The 20,681-nt window shown below is 35.2% G+C and overlaps 1 protein-coding gene and 1 non-coding gene across 2 annotated transcripts in view; both read right to left on the bottom strand.

Moving 5' to 3' along the window:
* Cyp20a1 (cytochrome P450 family 20 subfamily A member 1) overlaps positions 1–20,681 on the bottom strand; it is a 67,732-nt gene that overhangs the window by 14,048 nt on the left and 33,003 nt on the right. Inside the window, exons 5-8 of the mRNA XM_077799268.1 lie at positions 12,894–13,061; positions 6,716–6,794; positions 2,190–2,305; positions 1,043–1,097 (exon numbers count right to left, since the gene is read on the bottom strand). Coding sequence (XP_077655394.1) covers positions 1,043–1,097; positions 2,190–2,305; positions 6,716–6,794; positions 12,894–13,061 — 418 coding nt within the window. The remainder of the gene's footprint in view (positions 1–1,042; positions 1,098–2,189; positions 2,306–6,715; positions 6,795–12,893; positions 13,062–20,681) is intronic.
* Trnav-uac (transfer RNA valine (anticodon UAC)) lies at positions 1,923–1,995 on the bottom strand. The gene has a single exon. It is a non-coding gene; the product is annotated as a tRNA-Val (tRNA).

The raw sequence follows: 20,681 nt of genomic DNA, 5'->3' as shown, positions 1-20,681 counted from the left end.
GTCCCTGGGTTCAATCCCTGTACCAAATAAATAAATAAATAAATAGGGCTGGGGATGTAGCTCAGTGGTAGCAAACAAATACTCTTGAAAACTCCCTAAAAACTGAAAATCAGATTAAGATCAATTCAATCTGGAAACAGTCCCTTTTTGTGGTAACCAGAAAACCACTGATTCAGATTTTCTGAAGTTTTCATGCCAGCTAGGCAAGCACTCTACCACTGAGCTACACTTCCAGCCCCTTCAAAGAAATATTTTTAATGTAATAACATTTTTGAAATAAGTGAGGATTATTTAAGAAGATAAATACATTATTCTTAACACATGCTTGCATATATTTCATTTAATTTATAATATCTGGACAAAACAATCATGGGAAGTTTACATATATACTCATCATTTTATAGAAAACTTCCCTACACAGAAGGAGCTATAAATGAAATCCTTCCAGTGAAAATAAATTTTCTAGATTTTAAACTGCTACCTTACCTCCTATAAGCATTTATCTTATATATATTTTATGTCTATAAACACTTTTTATAAATACAGTACAAATGAACAGTACTCCATTAATCTAAAAACCAGCAAGGAAACTTAAAGCATCCATTTTAGAATTTTAAATAAAAATCACCTTCAATTCCACCAAGAGAGGAATTCTTTTACATCATGATTTCTGTGGCCTACATCCTCTGTTGGAGACCTTAATAACAGCAGACTGGCTTGAAGTCAGTGAAAAGCAGCAGCAGGAAATGGAAAAGCTCACTGTTCAGCTGGAAAGGTGTCAATAGCAGTTCATTTTAAAGGCACTAACTAGAATTCACAATCCATAAAATGTGTCAAGAAATTTATAGCAATTTCCAGAGGTGGCATTGAGCACTTCAGGTAAAAAAAAGTAGGGGGAACCTGTGTGAATCAAGCCTTTAAACAAGAATAATAAGCAGGGAAGGAAATTATGAAGCGGTCTTGCAAACAGTGTTTATTTTAGAACAGCTGTAGCCTTGTGTACTTTGTAATCCATCTGAAAAAGACATCAATTTATACTTACATTTCGCAGTTATTATGCAACCAGCCAGAGAAAATATCATACTGTCTTCTAGGACCTAGGACACAAAATTAAGTTTAGAAAGTATGAAACGTGGGCTGGGGCTGTAGCTCAATGGCAGAGCATTTGCCTAGCACGTGTGAGGCACTGGGTTCCATCCTTACAGCATAAAAATAAGCAAATAAAATAAAGGCATTCTGTCTATATACAATTACAAAAAATAAAAATAAAAATAAAAAAAAAGAAAGGTATGAAATGTCAGTTGGCCTGTTTTAGACCCTATTCACATAATCTAGAATATATAAGCAGGGTCAACAAAAATTTTTTAAAAAGTATATTATCTTATTACCATGCTTTAATAAAAACAAAATCTGTATAATGTGAAAACTAACCTAAATACTGCACTATGTTTTTGATGCAATAAAATACGCATTTTTCTGTTGGTAATATTACTGGCTTATGTTATACCTTGAAAACTGGTTCAGTTCTATTTTTATGGCTTGGCCTGAGGCACCAAATAGAGAAAGAATAGAAAAGAGCTGACATGGCGCTCAGAACCTGACTCAATTTCTGCACCAAAAGGGCTGGGGATGTAGCTAGAAAATCATTCTGGCAACCAGGACTTCCATGTGCCAAATGGAAGAAGATTCCAAAGAGGAATGAATGTGGCGATGATGACATTCCTGTCCTTTGCCTAACATACCATAAATGCAGTGGTGTGCTAACAGTAATAGTTGAGCACAGTGAACAAGCCCAGCTGCCACACCTGGTCATATCGACAGAGGGACTCAGTCTATGAGGGCTACATAAGTCCTCCTCTGTTATCATTACAGAATTTTAACTCAATATTTGCTTGCCCATTTTTTTTTTTTTTTTTTTTTTTTGGTGATGCTGGGGATTGAACCAAGAACCTTGTGCATGTAAAGCAAGCACTCTACCAACTGAGCTACATCCCCAGCCCCTAACTTACCCAAATATTAAATAATATACCGCCTCTTCAAAGAGCTAAATAATGAGATTGAATACTTAGGCCATTTATGATGTGTAATAAGAGAGAAGCCACTGAGTTTCCAGGAGGGCATCTGGATTACAGTGAATTTGATAAATATTTAACAATTTTTATTTGGTAAACATTTAACAATTACATCACCTGTTGGTCGTTAAGGTTTCCCTGTACTAAGGAGTCAATGAAAATATGTTGACTGAAGTTCCTTCCTTTTCGTTCTTTTATGATTTTCTTTAAAACAGATTCCAATTGCATGAGGGCTTAGAGAAGAAACACAAAGAACATTTAGAATACAAGCAGTTGTGGGGATTCAACTTTTTTTTTTTTTTTTTTTTTTTTGTACCAGGAACTGAACCCAGGGGTGCTTAAGCACTGAGCCACATCCTCAGAACTTTTTTGTATTTTGAGACAGGGCCTCACTGAGTTCTTTAGAGCCTTGCTAAGGTGCTGAGCCTGGCTTTGAACTCACAATCCTCCTGCCTCAGCCTCCTAAACTGCTGGGATTACAGGCGTGCGCTACCATACCAGGCAGGATTCAAGTTTTGAAAATTAATTCTGCACAATGTTCCCACATGCAGAATAAAACCTTCAAAGGTAGTAAACAACAATTTTAAAAGATAATTTATGTTGAAAGTTGTCTACTTCTTTTCCCCTTCTTTTTGTTCAATTTAAGATGCATTCCCAAAAGTACATAAAAACATATAAGTACAGTCTAAGGAATAAATACAAACACCCACATCATTTTCACCCAAGTCAAGAAGTGAGCTCTAGTCTTAAGGCTTTAAATCTAATTACTGAACACTTCCATATTTTTGCTTTTCATCCAGACATTTTTCCCCAAAGCTCCAGACTCAGATTTAAAAACAAATTTAACATCTTTAATGGGAGGTCTGAAGCATATTAATAAAAACCAACAGGCTGAACTTTTGACAATTCCAACAAAACCTGTATCTTTCCGCAGTCTTCCTCATCCTATTCTTTACTAATATAACCTCATTTTCCAATTAATCAGGCCTAACATCTTATTTTCTCCCTCCCTTTACTCCACATTTAACCTGTCAATCAATGTTGGTGGTTATTTTCTCAAAATACGTAATTAATTTTTTCTTGCTATTTTGTTGTTCTTTATTTTCCGTTGTCTGCCACCTGGTCCTAGTCACATCATCTCTCTTGCCTGCTTCTCTGCAATAGCCCTGTAATTAGTCTCCCCACTTCTGCTCTGGGCTCCTGTAGTCCATCACAAGAGCCAGGCTGATGCTTTACTAAAATATAACTCAGATCATAATTCTGCTAAAGCCATCCACTGGCATCCTATCACACAGTAACAACCTACTCATATAATGGCCTATAAGCCACACATATTCTGTTCCTCTCTCCAGTCTTCTGAGCTCACCTACTTCTGCTCCTTTTGCAACCACTTCACATTAGCCATACTGGCTTCAAATATACCAGGAAGAGTCCCATCTCAAAGAATTTGCAATTGTATTTCCTTTACACAAAATAATCTTCCTTTAGACATCCGAGCATTCACACAATATGCAACTATTTGCTCAAAAATAATCTCATCTTGGTGAGGCCTGTCCTGATACTTACTTAAAATTGTAACCTCTCTACCTCCTGACAGTTTTATTTTTCTCTACAGCATTTTTCACTTTTTAACACTCTATTCAATTTACTTTAGACCCTTGTCTGTCTCTTCCCACTAGAATGTGGAGCCACAAGGGCATGATTTTTTATGTTTACTGACATTTCCCTGCACCTAAAACATGTCAGAATATTACAAAATTTCACTAAGTATTTATAAAACTGAATGAATTTGATACATCGGTGGTGAAAATGAGCATAAAGCAGCGGTAGTACCCAAACTTTGTCACACATTAGAATCACGTGGGAAGCTTTTTTAAAAAATAGTAATTCACAAGTTACACATTATACCAAGTAAATCTGAATGCTTGCAGGTAGAGGGAAGGCTTCAATATATATTTTAAAAATTCAGTGTGTAGCAATATTTGGGAATTACTGTTATACACTCTCAGTACTATAAGTACATTAGAATAATTTGGAGAGTACTTCCAAAATAATCTGACTGATTTCCAGGGCTTTGGAGAAATTAGTCCTAAGAAAGGGCCTGATCATCAAGTTTTGTTTTAAGTTCCCCAAGGGATTCTAATGTGCAGGTGTTAGGGCAGGCCTAAAATGGCTGTAGTTGGGCTCCCTTGCTGAGATTTCCTGCAGATTATGTTATGTTATGTTTTAAATGTGTAGCCAGGGTTGAGAACCTGCTATGTTATAGGTTAGTCACAGCCAGAAACACTTTGATTCAGTATATATACTCAAGATCATAAACACTGACTTGTGAGCATGAGCTCCCTTATGTAATCTGTTGGCAATGGGCCTTCTTTGTTTGGCCTACATATAAAAAAGGCCTATGGAAAAGACTCCAGGGCTAAATAGAGGCAAATTAGACCTGTCTGGGTGCTAAAGCTGAAACTGGAGGCTGAATAAACCATGTCTACTATCCTACCTGTGTCTTGCATCTTCTTTCACCTGCTGGAAGTCAAATCTTTTTCCTAGGTTAGAGATCCCACATGACAGCAGGGCAAGTTAGGAATTAGTTGAACAAAGGAAGCTTTGCTCTACTCATGGGGATTCCACTGATAGGTACCGAAACATAATTATTTTCAATAAAAGCTCAAATTTGATTTATGCCCATGTGATAGGCCAAGGAACATATGCAGACAATCTATTTTTATTTGGAATAAGAAATACATTAAATTTTCCTCTTACGTGAATTTAACCAATATCTCTGAAATACTTTTTTTTTTTTTTTTAATCAAGGGTACTTAATCCAAATGCATCCATAAAGATAAACAGAATGGTAATGAAAACCAAATTGTGTCCATTAAAAGACTTTTCAAAAAAATTTCTGTTGGGGCTGGGGATGTGGCTCAAGCGGTAGCGCGCTCGCCTGGCATGCGTGCGACCCGGGTTCGATCCTCAGCACCACATACCAACAAAGATGTTGTGTCCGCCGAGAACTAAAAAATAAATATTAAAAAAATTCTCTCTCTCTCTCTCTCTCTCTCTCCTCTCTCACTCTCTCTTTAAAAAAAAAAAAAATTTCTGTTAGACATCAAGGTAATCACTAGAATAGCAAGCTAATGAGGACAGGGATTTTGTCTCCTGTGCCTAGAATAGGGCCTAGCACATAGTAAACCACAGTAAAAATTTGTTAAAAGAATGAAAAGAGGGCTGGGGTTGTAGCTCAGTGGTGGAGTGCTTGACTCACGTGCGTGAGGCACTGGGTTCGATCCTCAGCACCACATAAAAATAAATAAATAAAATAAAAATAATGTGTTCATCTAAAAAAAATACATGAAAATAACCATTATTCTAATGCAGCCCATATTTTTGTTTGTTTTTGAGAGAGGGTCTTATTATGGAAAGAGAGCAAGGTTCTTTTTGTTGTTGTTTTTTTGTTTTTTCTTTTGGCGATGCTAGGGATTGAACCCAGGGTCTTGTGCATGCTAGGCAAGTACTCTACCAACTAAGCTATATCCCCAGCCTAAGACAGGGTCTTATGTGTCGGCCAGGTAAGCCTCAACTCCTGGGCTTAAGCAATCCTCCCACCTCAGCCTCCCCAGTAGCTGGGACTACAGACACAAGCCACTAGGCTCAGCAAGACTATGCATTTGAATTTACCCTGCCTGCTTCCAAGAAAAGGAATAGAAGCAGGTCAGAATAAAAATATTAAAATATTAAAACCAATCAACCATTGACAGAAAATACAGAACAACAACAACAAAAGACCAAGATAAAATAAATTGGGGAAGCTATCTTAAACTAAAGTTGCTATTTTTCAGTGTAAATATTATAAAGTCGTAATAAATGACAAACAATTTTGAAAATTTTTACTCAGTGTTATAATGGCAAGAATTTTTTGTTGCTATTTTTTTGTTGTTTCTTACAAATAGCTATATATTAATCATATTGACATTATTTTCTTAGCAATTCCTATAATGTTGGACACTTAAGTTTATTTTCAATTTTCTAGTTACAGAAATAGTATTACAGGTGCTAGAGCAGTGGCTCAGTGGCAGAGCACCTGCCTATCATATGCGAGGCACTGGGTTAGATTCTCAGCCCCACATATAAATACGTAAAATAAAGTCCATTGACAATTAAAAATTATTAAAAAAAAAAAAAGAAATAGTATTACAAAAAATAAGGAACAGGGGTAAAGCCTAGGGATAGAGCACTTGACTAGTATGTTCTAGGTCCTAGGTTTGATCCCCAACACTACAAACATAAAAATATTCATGAATATTTTCTTTTTTCTAGATATTTTATCCATTATTTATGACTCTAATATGTACTGTCAAACTGCCTTCTTAGGATTATACTCATATTTTTCATGAATCTAGTAGAGTGTACTCATTTTGCAATGAGTACTAGAGTTCTCTTTTTACTTCCTACTTTTTCTTCTCTTTTGTTAAAAAAACAGAAACCAAACCAAACAAAAATCTTGTATTATAGAAAACACAGGGAAAAAAAGCATAAAGTGAAAAAAATGTATATGACTTGTTAGCTCACCATTCAGAGATAACCTTAGTAAAACTGGGGCACATATCTTTTTGTCCTTATTAAAAATGAAAAATGACCAAACTTACCATCTTCATATTGTTTTTTCCGAGTTGCACTTTTATCAAGTGACCCATCTAGAAAGCCTTTTCCAATCTCAGACCAAACCTGAAAATAGGAAAACATATATCTATTACCTGTTATGCACATTTTAAAAATTATATCCACATTTTCTAAATATAGAACAATGTAAGCTAATAAGTAGGAAACTCTTCCCACACCAACAACTCCAATGATTAAGTCCTCCCTTTTAAGTGGCTGCATAACCATTAACTCCATAGTTTGTAGGACAGGGAATCAAATATATTTCAATGATTTCAGTCAAGGCACTTTCAAACAAATTACAACTGGAAAATGAAAAGTTCCTTCTTTAAAAAAAAAAAAAAAAAAAAAAAAAAAACTTTATGAGAACACCTAATTGACCTGCTTCCCAAATTGTGATCTTTGGAGCCACATGATAAGAACACCTGAAAGCATGTTAGAAATCTAGAATTTTTGCCCCACCATTGAATCTACTACATCAGAACTAGCCTAATGCAATTCTCCAGAAACTAGGGAGAACATTAACCTAAAAGAATTTTGGATCAAACCAAAACATTGCCTTAATAAAAACAATAAAGGTAATAATGTCTAACATTTACTAATTAAAAAAAAGAAAAGAAAAAATACCCATAGGAACAGAGGAAAAATGGTAGAGCAGCAGAGTGTATCCTCCATTTTTTTCTTATATTTAATGGCATAAGTACATAAATAAAAATTCATAGACAATTACAAATTTTTACTTCACCTGAAATATTGATAATCATTGGTTTGAGGCCCAGCAAGGGTTAAAAATTAATCTAACATTAGAAATAATTAGCAGCCTAGGGCTAGAGTTGTGGCTCAGTGGTAGAGCGCTCGCCTAGCACGCATGGGGGTTCAATTCTCAGCACCACATAAAAATAAATAAATAAAGGTATTGTGTCCAACTACAACTAAAAAATAAACATTAAAAAACAAAAAGAAAGAACTAGCAGCCTAATAGGCTTCCACTGTTTCAAAATTGGATGATTCTCTCATTAAAAACCTAACTTGATTACAACAGAAAAGCTCTGAGCCAGGCACAGTAGACCATAACTGTAATCCCAGCTATGTAGAAGGCTGGGTGAAGCAGGAGAATTGAAAGTTTGGAGCCAGCCTCAACAATTTAGCAAGACCCTCTCTCAAAATAAGAGGGCGAGGGCGGGGATGGGGGTTGGGGAGTGGCTTGGGACATAGCTCAGTTGGTAGATTGCACAGGCCCTGGGTCAATCCCCAGCACTACAAAAAAAAAAAAAAGAAGGCAGGGGTTATAGCTCAGTGATAGAGTATCTCTGGGTTCAATTCTCAGTACTGCAAAAAAATAAATGAAAAGCTCTGAAAAACTTAGGGGAAAAATATAACACTTATTAATCAATGGCTAAGTATGTAAAAAGCAGTAAAAGAGTTAAGGTTCTTAACCCTTACCTTAATCTATATACTTTTCAGATTACTTGAATGTTAAAAAAAAAAAATGGGCTGGAATGTAGCTCATTTGGTAGACTGCTTGCTTGCCTCACATGCACAAGACACTGGATACCCCAGCACCACACACAAACACACACATACACACAAACGTAAAAGTACTATAAAACTAAATGTTTTTATTAGGAATATCCTTAAAGAGTGTTTCTAAAGGAGTTTCAAGGCATGACAGAGAGCACAGGACAGAATCCATAAGGAAAAATATGAATTGATTAAACTACATAAAAATATTAACATTTGTGATAGTGAAAAAACACTACAAATAAAAGTAAAAGCAAATGAAATACAAAAATAAGGAGCTCTACAGATTATTAAGAAAAAGAAACTCACCAACATAAATATTACAAAGTACATGAGAAAGCATTTCACAAAAACAATATGAATGTTTGACAAAATTATAAAAACACATTTAACCTCGTAAAAGATTTTTAAAATGTAATTTGATCATGAAATACCTTTTCGGGGGGTGGGTTAAACCCTGGCCACTTTACCACTGACATACACCCCTCAATCCTTTTTTTTAAACTTTTTTTTTTTTTGGTTGTAGGTAGACATATATCCCTATTTTATTTTTATGTGGTGCTGAGGATTGAACCCAGTGATCCACACATGCTAGACAAGCTCTCTACCACTGAGCCACAACTTCAGCTCCCAGTTCTTTTTATTTTAAGACAAAGTCCTGCTGAATTATTGAGGATCTTGCTAAATTGTTGAGGCTGGCCTTGAACTTGCAATCCTCCTGCCTCAGCCTTCCTTGTACCTGGGATTACAAGCTCTCTACAACTGAGCCACAACCCCAGCCCAGCTCCCAGTTCTTTTTATTTTAAGACAAAGTCCTGCTGAATTATTGAGGATCTTGCTAAATTGCTGAGGCTAGCCCTGAACTTGCAATCCTCCTGCCTCAGCTTTCCTTGTACCTGGGATTATAGGTGTGTACCACTTCACTTAGCATAAAATGTCTTTTTTACTTATTACATAGACAAATATTGAATGGACCACTGATCTAAATGTTGTCAAAAGCACTGGGAAAGAGTACACTAATATTGGTGGAGAAATAATTAGGGGAATATTTTTTGGAGGGCAGTTCAGAAACACAGACTGCAACTGAATATGAGGTGTACATTTTTTCACACTTTAACACCAGTAAATAAGTATGCATTTTAAAACTGATGACATCTGCCAACTATTATCAGCAATGTAGATGAAGTTGTCATTACCTCTGAATTCACAAATTGCTTACTATTACTGGTGCATGACTGGAACAATGGCAACCCCTTGGTGTTACAGACATTAAAAGATCATTTGAGGAATTAAGTTCTGTTTATCATCTAAGCATTTTCTTTGTTAGCTTCTTATAACATTAATAACAGATTCCTACACAAAAGAAGATGCACTTTCTTTCTTTCTTTCTTTCTTTTTTTTTTTTTTTTTTTTGTACCAGGGATTAAACCTAGGACATTTAACCGCTGAGCCACATCTCCAGCCCTTTTTATATTTTATTTAGAGACAGGGTCTTGCTAAGTTGCTTAGGGCCTCAATAAATTGCTGAGACAGGCCTTGAACTCCTACCGCAGCCTCGTGAGACACTGGGATTACAGGCATGCACCACCGTGCTCGGCCCCATATTTTGAATCTACTCAAAATATCAGATAATTCCAAAATGATAGATATTTACCAGAATAATGGTCCTGTACTTTCTAAAAATGTTGATGTCAAAGCAAATAAACAAAAGACTGAGAAACTGTCCATATTAAAGAAGTTTGATCACTAAAGGTAATGAGCGATCACCTAAGCTGAGCCTTGGGTTTGGGGAAAAGGAAACTATAAGAGCATTACTGGGATAACTGAAGAAATTTGAATATAGGTTCTGGATGAGCTAACAGGATTGTATCAGTGTTAAACTTAATGAGTTGTCACTATATAAGAAAATATCCTTGTTTTAGGAGACACAGACTGAGGATATTTAGAGGTAAAACATCTATTTTGCTCTTAGGTAGTTCTGGAAAGGGGGAAGGAAAGGATACATAGATGGATTGGATGTATGAATGAATGTATGGATAGACAGACAAACAGATGGACGAATGCATAAAAAAATCAAATGGAACAAAATGTAAACAACCACTGTATTGGGGAAAGGGTATGTGGGAGTTCCTGTATAAGCTGTAACTTTTCTGTAAGTTTGAATAAATTTCTGCTTTGAAGTTATACGGAAAGAAAGAAAAGGGAAGAAAAGGAAAATAGCATAAAAACATGTAGGATATTAGTGGTTGGAAGAAAATCTTGGAAGCAGTGTTAGAGGTCTCTTTTTAAAAATGCTCTTTTGTCAACATTTAAATTAAAAAATTGATTCTTCATTAAATGAGAAGATATTTTAGGAATTACCTAACCAATTTCTTTTGCCAAGGGACATAGCATAGTTTACTCCAGGAAGTGGAATTTAAAATGATTTTCAGGAAGACCACAGATCTGAGACCAGCCTCAGCAACTTAGCAAGACAATATCTTGAGAGGAAAAAATAAAAAGGGCTGGGCTGGGGATGTGGCTCAAGCGGTAGCGTGCTCGCCTGGCATGCGTGCGGCCCAGGTTCGATCCTCAGCGCCACATACAAACAAAGATGTTGGGTCCGCCGAGAACTAAAAAATAAATATTAAAAAATAAATAAATAAAAAATAAAAAGGGCTGAGGATGTAGCTTAGTGGTACAATCCACAAGTATCACCAGGTACAATCCCTAGTATTAGTACTGACAAAAAAAAATATTTTCCACTTTAGTTTTTAAAAAATATTTATTTTTTAGTTATAGATGAACACAATATACTTATTTTATTATTTTTTTAATGTGTGTTGAGGATGGAACCCAGTGCTTCACTCATGCTAGGCGAGTGCTCTACCTCTGAGCCACAACCCCAGCTCCCCCACTTTAATCTTTATATGCCTGAATATGTAAAAGTTTTATGAAAAAAATGTTTTGTGTTTTAAACCATCAGACGAAAGCAGTGAGGTTATTTTAATAGCAAAAAGTATATTATTAAACAGAGACAGGGTATTAACCTACAGTTTCTGGAGAGTCTTGTTTAGAACACATTATTTAGATTAAGATTATTTAATCTGTTTTTATACATTTTAATAAAAGGAATAATTTCTCAGATCTGAAATGTGGTAGATTTCAACAAAATAATCTAAATATGATTTCAACTAAATAATCTAATGTTGAGACTGATTTAAAAAAGAAAAAATTCCATATATGAATCTAGAAAAGGCAAACAATAATTCAGTTACAGATTGAATTTTCTTGCTTCTAATCATATTTACCTCTTAGTATTTTTATGTTCCACTGACTTTGTTGAACTTCTTCCTATGTATGACATAATCTAGTTCTATTAAGTACAGTTTGTCTCCTTATTCTAGAATTCAATATTACTTTTATAACATACTATTAAGTATTAAAAGAAAAATTCTTTAGTCACATACTTTTTACATTTCATAAAGTATTTGCTTAAAAAAAAACAATTCTTGGGGTTGGGAATTTAACTCAGTGTCAGAGCACTTGTCTAGCATGCACAAAGCCCTGGGTTTGAACCTAGGCAAAAAAAAGTAATTTTTAGCTGGGCATAGTGGCACACACCTGTAATCCCAGCAACTCAGGAAGCTGAGGCAGAAGGATTGCAAGTTCAAGGCCATATTAGTAATCCAGCAAGACTATCTCTCAAAGGGAAGAGGGAAAAGTTATGAGGATAGAAAAGATGGTGGAATGAGATGGACATCATTACTCTAGGTACATGTATGATGGCACAAATGATGTGTCTCTACACTGTGTACAACCAGAGAATTGAAATGTTACACTCCATTTGTGTATGATGAGTTGAAATGGATTCTGCTGTCATGTACAACTAAGTAGAACAAATTAAAAAAAAAAACTAAGAAAATAGAAATGAGAGAAACAAACATCTCTCTAGATGAACTACAATGAATCAAAGGAGGACAGGAGACAAATTCACCTGCTGCTTGATCCTCATCCCCAAGAGCCATATCTCCTTAACTAATAGGTTTCACTGTAACACTTCCATACATGCACATATTGTGTTTTAATTATATCTACCCTCCGTAGGAGGTATATCTTGAAGTTTTCATTCCTTTACTTTGTTTATGAATGTGTAATAGTAAATCATTTCATTTGTTTATCTTACATTTTACTGGATTGAATACTACCTAAGAATAGAGACTTACTGGAGGGAATAGAAATGGTGCACCCACCTTGGAAAACAATATAACACTATCTTCTAATGTCAAACCTTAATATACTCTAATATCTAGCAATTTCATTTCTAAATATATACTCAAGACAGATTCTTGCACATAAACAACATGGGATTTGTGTAAGTGCATTCATGATACTAAAACCTGAAAACAAATACCCATCATGAAAAATAATAAATTAAAAAAAAAAAAAAGAAAAAGGATGGTAAAGCACTCCTGGGTTTTCATCTCTACTTACACACACACACACCACAAAAGCAATTCTTAATTTTTTTTTAAAGAGTTATTTTAGCTCATATTGTTCTTTTTAGGTCAAAACAAGAAGCTTAACTTTTCTTGAGAGGCAAAGTCAGCATTTTATCATCCAGTGTGATGAAAACAATAATTCTAAATTTGTCACTAGACTTACTGTGCCATGATTCTTTTGGAAGCGAATGACTTCCTGGTCATCTTCAAATGTACTACCCATTACTATCTGTGTAACAGACTTCATAGCAAAACCAAGCATATGCTGGCTGAGGGGTACATGCTGGGTCTCTGGGTAGGAGAGCCATTTATCTAATAATTCTTCTGAAAGCTGAAAGAAAACAGAAAGCCACAACAATTTATTCTTTCTTCTCAATAAATCTTAGGACAACTCAGCAAATAGATTCATTTCATGGCATACACAGTTCAACTCCGGAACCAAAGTAAGCATCAGGTATTTCAGACTCTGGCTCCACATGTAATCCCTTTTCAACATCAGGTTCAACTTCTGCTAAAGAGCAGATCTGCAAAGCAAAATGGAACCACCACAACAATACAAACAGAAAATGTAAATTAAAAATTCAAACACAGAAAAAACTCAAACCTAATGGAAACCGAAGAGACCAAAATCTTAGCATCTACTTAAAAATAGTAGAGGTTTAGGGGCTGGGGTTATGGCTCAGAGGTAGAGCACTTGCCTACCACACGTGAGGCACTGGGTTCAATTCTCAGCACCACATATAAATAAAATAAAGATATGGTGTCCACCTAAAAAATAAACATTAAAAAAATAGAGGTTTACCAGATATTCTAATAAACATGAATCATGTTTATTGATTGCTTCTGTATGCTTTAAAACAGGTGCCTCTTAGAGCCTCTATGTCATTCCTTTATTCACCAAACATGCATTAACTACATGGTAGAGTACAAATAATATGAAGTAAAACGATCACAGACTTTGTAGTCAGAAAAATCTTTTTATATTTTTACCAGGGATTGAACCCAGGGGTTCTTAACCTCTAAGCCACATCCCCAGCTCTAGAAAAATCTTGATTTTATTTCTGGCTCTGACACTTGGAAGTAAAGTGGCTTCAGGAAATGTGCTTAACCTAAAGTTTAGATACTTGAACAGTTCAGCTAGGGTGACACCTGCTAACTTGCATGGTTGTTGTGACAGGGATGAATATAACCATGTCACATAATGTGGTAAAGGTTCTGTGAGCTACTATACGGAAAGTTCCTACCATGTTAGGAACTCAAATTAAGTTCCTTTTCCATGCCAATTCTATGAAAGTTTCATTATAGTGTAAAGGATTAAAATTAACTTTTGTGAGAAGAAGAATATTCAGAATGAAAAGATTTAGTATTACAGAGATTTCTCCTATTTAAAGTGAAACATTTGGGGGCTGGGGTTGTGGCTCAGTGGTAGAAAGCTTGCCTAGCATGCCTGAGGCACTGGGTTTGATCACCAGCACCACATAAATAAACTAAATAAATAAGATAAAGGTATTGTGTCCATCTACAACTAAATAATTTTTAAAAAAAAAATTAAAGTCAAACATTTGGAAATAAAACTTGTTTTTTGGAAAAGAGAAGACTTAATGATTCTAATCCAGGTTAACTGAATTGATCCAGTTAATATACTTTTTAAAAAAATTTTTAGTTATGGATGGACATAATACCTTTATTTATTTATATGTGGTGCTGAGGATTGAGCCCAGTTCCTCATGCATGCTAGGCAACTGCTCTACCACTGAGCCACAACACCAATCCAGTTAATATACTTATAATAGAATTCTCAGGAGCCTGTCTGTAGTCCTGGTTACAATGGAGGCTAACTGAGGAGGATCCCTTGAACCCAGGAATTCAAGACTGCCTGAGCAACATAGTGAGACACTGTCTCAAAAAAGAAATAAGGAAAAGATAAGGAAATAATGAATTAAAAATGAACTCAAATTTGAATGAAGTATAAATAAAACATGAAAATAGTGATCAAAATACAAGATAACTACATAACTTAAGAATTACTTTTGGGCTGGAGGTGTAGCTTGATGAATGAGCACTTGCCTAGCATATATAAGGCCCTGGGTTGGATTCCCATCAACATACACGCATGCATGTGCACACTTACAATTTACTTTCAAGTTACCAACAAAATGATTCCACACACAGTAGTTGCCCAAGATGTGTAATTTCAACTGGTCTAAAAATATTAAACAAAAATGCCAGAAATAATTAACAAGTTTTAAAGTGTGCCTATTTGAGTAGTGTGATAAAAATCTCACAAAGTCATGCTTTGTCCTGCCCAGTATGTGAATCATTCCTTCATGCAACACATCCATACAGTACGTACTACCTGCCCTGTTAGCCAAATAGTAGACACTTATCTAAAGCAGAAACACAAATGGCCAACAAATAGTAGACACTTATCTAAAGAAGAAATACATAGGGCCAACAAATACATAAAAAAGTCCTTCATCGTTAACAATTAGGGAAATGCAAATCAAAACTACACTGAGATTTCATTTCTCACCAGTCAGAATGGCAGTCATCAAGGATACAAACAATAAGAAATGGTAGGATGTAGAGAAAAGGGACACTTTTATACTGTTGGTGGAACTGTAAATTAGTACAAGCACTATGGAAATCAATATGGAAGTTCCTCAAAAGACTAGGAATAGAACCACCATAAGACCCAGCAATACCATTCCTTGGTTTTATTTTAAAGAATTAAAGTCATCATACTACCATAATATATGCATACCCATGCTTATAGTAGCACAATTCACAATAGCCAAACTATGGAATCAGCCTAATGTGTCTGCCATTGGAAGAATGGACTTAAAAAAAAAGTAGTATATATAAACCTTGGTGTTTTATTCAGCCTTAAAGAATAATGGAATTATGCCAATTGCAGGAAAATGGAAGAAACTTGAGAACATTATGTTAAGCAAAATAAGCCAAACTCAGAAAGTAAAGGGTCACGTATTTTCTCTCATATGTGGAAGCTAGAGAGGAAAAAAGGAAAAGAAAGGTGATAGTGGGGGAATCCCATGAAAATCAAAGGGAAATCACTAGAAGAAGACCAGGGAATGGAGGAGGGGAGGAAAAGGGGAAATATTGTGGAATGATATTGACCAAATTATATTGTTTTATTATGTGCATATATGAATATGAAACAACAAATCCCACTATTATGTACAATTATAATGTACAAATAAAAATATGGAGAAAAATAAAAAATATCTCTCCAAATTTTGTCTTGTGTTATTTATGTACCTTTACGTGGCTAAGAGTTCTGTTAATTAGATCTAGTGATTTAATAGTTATGGTTGAGTGTCTATGCTAAAATATTTACTACCAGCTACCTTAATATCATGCATAAATCTCATGTTTATGAGTATAAATTGTAAAGACCCAACAAATGTATCTATTTAATCTTATCATGAATATTCAATAAAAATATAATCATCTATAGACATCCTCAGAATGTTAAGATTAAAATACTGCACAGGTAACTCAGAAGTAGAGTACTCATCTAACATGCACAAGGCCCTGGGTTCTATGCCCAGTACTGAAAATAAATAAATTAATTAATCAATAGCTAAATGGGGCATGGTGGTGCATGTGGTGGCTGAAGCAGGAGGATCTCCTAAGCTCCAGAACTGGAAACCAGTCTGGCAACATTACAAGACTAAAACATTTTAAAAATTTGTGTTAATTTTAACTAACATAATATTATATGACAAAAAAATAAAGCTTAAAATGAATTTCTACTTGGAGGCAGGTTTATAATTTAATAGATAAGATTTTAGCATACATACATAATCTTTCAGAAAAATATAAATTTCCTTTTTTATAAAAAAAGCGTTTATTAGCAGGTGGGAGCTATAGATCAGTGGTAGAGCACTTGCCTAGTACTGTGAGGCACTGGGTTCAAACCTCAACACCACATAAATAAATAAATAAATACATAAATAAACAAATAAATAAAATAAAGGTATTGCGTCCATCTTCAACTAAAAAATATATTTTTTAAAGTGGTTAGAAATTTATTTAGTAATTATTGTGAAATTAATAGAATTTCAGAGACGTGATTGTGTGTGTGTGTGTGTGTGTGTGTGTGTGTGTTTTTTCCTGGGATCAAACCTGGAGCTTCAAACATGCTAGACAATTGCTCTACCACTGAGCTACACGCCCAGCAAGGCAAAGCAGGTGATTTTTAATTCCACCTTACATTAGGATATTATTAACTGCAAGACTAAAGAAAATTTAAAGAAAGAAAAACCAACCAAACAAAATATATCCTAGGGGAGTAGAACTGGCCTATCAGCCTTGTGGATACGTATAAAGCTCTAGAGTCAAGTGACTGGGATCAAATCCTAATCCTACTACTTTTTTTATTAGCTATACGACCTTGGACAAGCTACTTAAATATTCTGTGCTTCATTTTCTTCATCTGTAAAAAGAGGGAAACAACAATACCTACCTATAAAGTTCTTGTGAGGATTAAATGAGTTAATGCAAGCTATTAAATCAATTAATTCAAGAATTTTGTCTATTAATATTACTAAGCTATCAATTAAGCATATTCTAGATAATAGCTATAAATTCTAAACTCCAGAAATACTTGTTTAATCAGAATATGGCCCAGAAATCACAGGAATATATAGGATGAAAGCACAGAAAGAGAAATTACACTCACAAAATTAAAGTGGAGGTTTATACACAGCCTTGAAGCAAAGATGGGCAGGACAGGAAGGAATCAGAATTCACAGGACAGAGATGAGTGGATTAATCATTAGAGGATTTAGTCTAAATGCAGAATTCACATCTAAACAAAAAAAGGAGAAAGCCAAAAAGGTTTACTGTGGCAATATAAAACATAACAACTTATTTTAAGGTAATAATTCTGGTAAATGGGCTGTTCTACCTGGTCTTAAAGAAACCATTGGTGGGCTGGGGTTGTGGCTCAGTGGTAGAGTGCTTGCCTAGCATGTGTGAGGCAGTGGTTCAATTCTCAGTACCACATATAAACAAATAAATAAAATAAAGGTCCATCAATGACTAAGAATTTTTAAAAAAGAAAAGAAACCATTGGTGAGCTGGATGCTGTGACGAACGCCTATAATTCCAGCAACTAAGGAGGCTGAGGCAGGAGAAATATGAGTCCAAAGTCAGTCTCAGCAACTTAGTGAGGTCCTAAAGCAATTCAGTGAGCTACTGTCTCTAAATAGAATATAAAAAAGGGCTAGAGATGTGGCTCAGTGGTTAAGCACCACTGGGTTCAATCCCTGGTACAAAAAGAAAGAAAGAAATCATTGGTGGGGAGAAGAAAGATGCTCTGACAGCAGCACTTCTTACTACGTTTTTGCTGATTAATTATTTAATTGCTATTTCTGACTAATTCCTAACGTAGTACCTGGCTGTGCAATAGAGTTGACAACATAAACCTATCAGACAGATTTCTCACATACAGATCCAGTCTATGAACAAAACCCTGAAAACATGATGGCAGGAAATGTGAAAATTGGGAACTAATTTTCCACCTGGATTTGTCTTTGCTTGAGAGAAGAAAAGGATAGAATATAAACAAAAGAGAAAATTTGAAAAATGGAGGCTGTCATAAAAGATATAGAAATTAAGAATTATATATTTTGAAGCATAGAAGACGGAATCATTAAGGCTTTTAACAATAATTATTGAAAAAAAAAAAAGGTGCTTCCATCCCTGAAAGAAAAACAAAGCAAAGTGAACAAAATTCCCTGGAGACCTGCACACAAAAGTATTTCTTACTGACAACTATTATGTGTTCAGATGGAATAAAAAGGAAGATTCTAATTGGTGGATGCTCAGAAAGAAGTGCCATAACTGCTTCTGGGGAGGTCAGTGAACAGTGACAGCAACAGTTGTGGCAATCAAAGCAGGTAGCCTGAGAGACTGGGAGAACTCCACAGGTGAGCACAGCTGATATAACACCCCGGTATACAAAACAGCAATGATAACAAGGAGGCCTGGAAATCTGGATATATAAGTGTCTTGAAAGCCCTGAGAATACTGGCCACCAGTTACAAATTTCGAACTCAAAGGGATACAAAATAATTAGCAGTAAGCCATAGTTAAAGGTCTTGTCCCGTGTGCTCTTAGATGCAAAACTGCAGAGAGGAACCAACATTTTAATTCATACTTACAGTGCAGTCAGAAAGCCAGCCTCAAGTCTTAAATGGAAAATGTTTGAGTTTCGAATAGAACTCCAATAAGGGAAAAGATGGCATTAAACATTAACCAAATGTAATATTGGAAAGCTGATAGCATAAAGAGTCAATATAGGTGTCCTTTTAAGAATTACTAGTTTTTTTGTTTTATTTTTAAAGCTACCAAACTGCTTATACTGTACAGGCAGAACAATTTTAGGAGGAATAAACAAAGTTATAGAAGAGTAGAAAGAAAAGAAATGGAAACTCATCATGTGTCTACTACCTGCTAAATATTGCTAAGGCCTTTAAATATCATGTCTGCATTGGTATTATGTCTGAGATTTGATTTAATATAACCTAAAGAAGACAGGATAAGTAAGGGTATAAATAAAGTAACACTGAATGAAAATTAATAACTATTAAAGTTTGGTGATGAGCACATGAATGGTCATTATGCCAGTCTCTCTGTTTTTGCTTCTTCAAAATTTTCCAATACTGAAAAATTTACTAATCTATATAATGTGAAAACGAGTTGGGTGTGTTTGTACATTTTTGAGTAAATGTAGGTTCAATCTCTATAGAACACAAACTTCAATATAACCCTCCAAATGAGACACTAACAATTCTGCTGAAAGAGGAAAACACACTATCTGAGTTAGAAACTTTGATAAAGAGGTGTCATTTCAGAGGATCAGAAAAAATATAAGCAAGGAGAAATGTTCATAGAACAGAAGAATGTGGAGGAGAGGCAGCCAGCAAATACACGACAGGAAAAACTACTTGTCACACAAAAGGCAAGGAAAGGTATTGAGTGGTTACTAGGTCCTAGGACCTGTTGTTAGGTGTTGTACATGATTATCTCATAGAATCCCCACCACGATTTGTAATGTCGATGTTCTTAGCCCCAATTTGGAGAGGAGAAACAAAAACAAGGGTCAAGTATGCATAAAGATCATGCAGATACCAAATAATAGCAAGGCGCAAAGCCTCTGCTACCTGATGCCCAGGCTTAACAGTCTTTCACTATACTATAATGCTATCTTTCCAAAAAGCTACATAAATATACAACAATAAAAAGCTTTGTTTCAAGTATAATATTAGGAAAATGGAAGGAAAATAATCGAAGATGGGAAAGAAAGAGGAGAAAATTGATTACTCTTGCTATGTTAGTATACCCAGGTTGTTATGGAAGTTTAGAGAGGGTACACAGGGAGAATATACTTAACTACACTGGAGGTTTGAGTAGAGTTAGCCAGGGAGGGTTTGGAAAAATGTTTCAGAGAAGAAAATAAGAGAATAGACCCATGGAAGTTAAAAGAAGAGTTAAAGAACGGAGGAACTTTAAACTGACCAGTGTTTAGTCAGTGATTTAATAGACATTTACTAAGAGCCTGCTCTACACCAAAAGTCAAATATATAGTAGTAATCAGAATAGTCCCTGCTTTCAAGAAATACAAACTTCAGTGATACACTAAAAGAATTACAAATCAGACTGGGAATGTTTCCCAGTAGTAGAACACTTGCTGGACATGCATAAGGCCCTGGGTTAAATTCTGAGCCCACCTCTCATACACACACAATACAAACTGGGAAAAATGATGTGAAAGAAAGGCAGTGTGTCATGATAGCACCTGAAAAGGGATGGTGGGATGATCAGAGACAGCTTCTTTGGGAAAGTGACATTTAAAGCAGAACCTGGGGGCTGGGGTTGTGGCTCAGGAGTAGAATGCTCATCTAGCACGTATGAGGCACTG

This window comes from Urocitellus parryii, chromosome 1 (assembly GCF_045843805.1).
Source record: "Urocitellus parryii isolate mUroPar1 chromosome 1, mUroPar1.hap1, whole genome shotgun sequence".
In the NCBI taxonomy this organism is placed as follows: Eukaryota; Metazoa; Chordata; class Mammalia; order Rodentia; family Sciuridae; genus Urocitellus; species Urocitellus parryii.
This window is presented reverse-complemented; position numbering and strand designations above follow the sequence as displayed.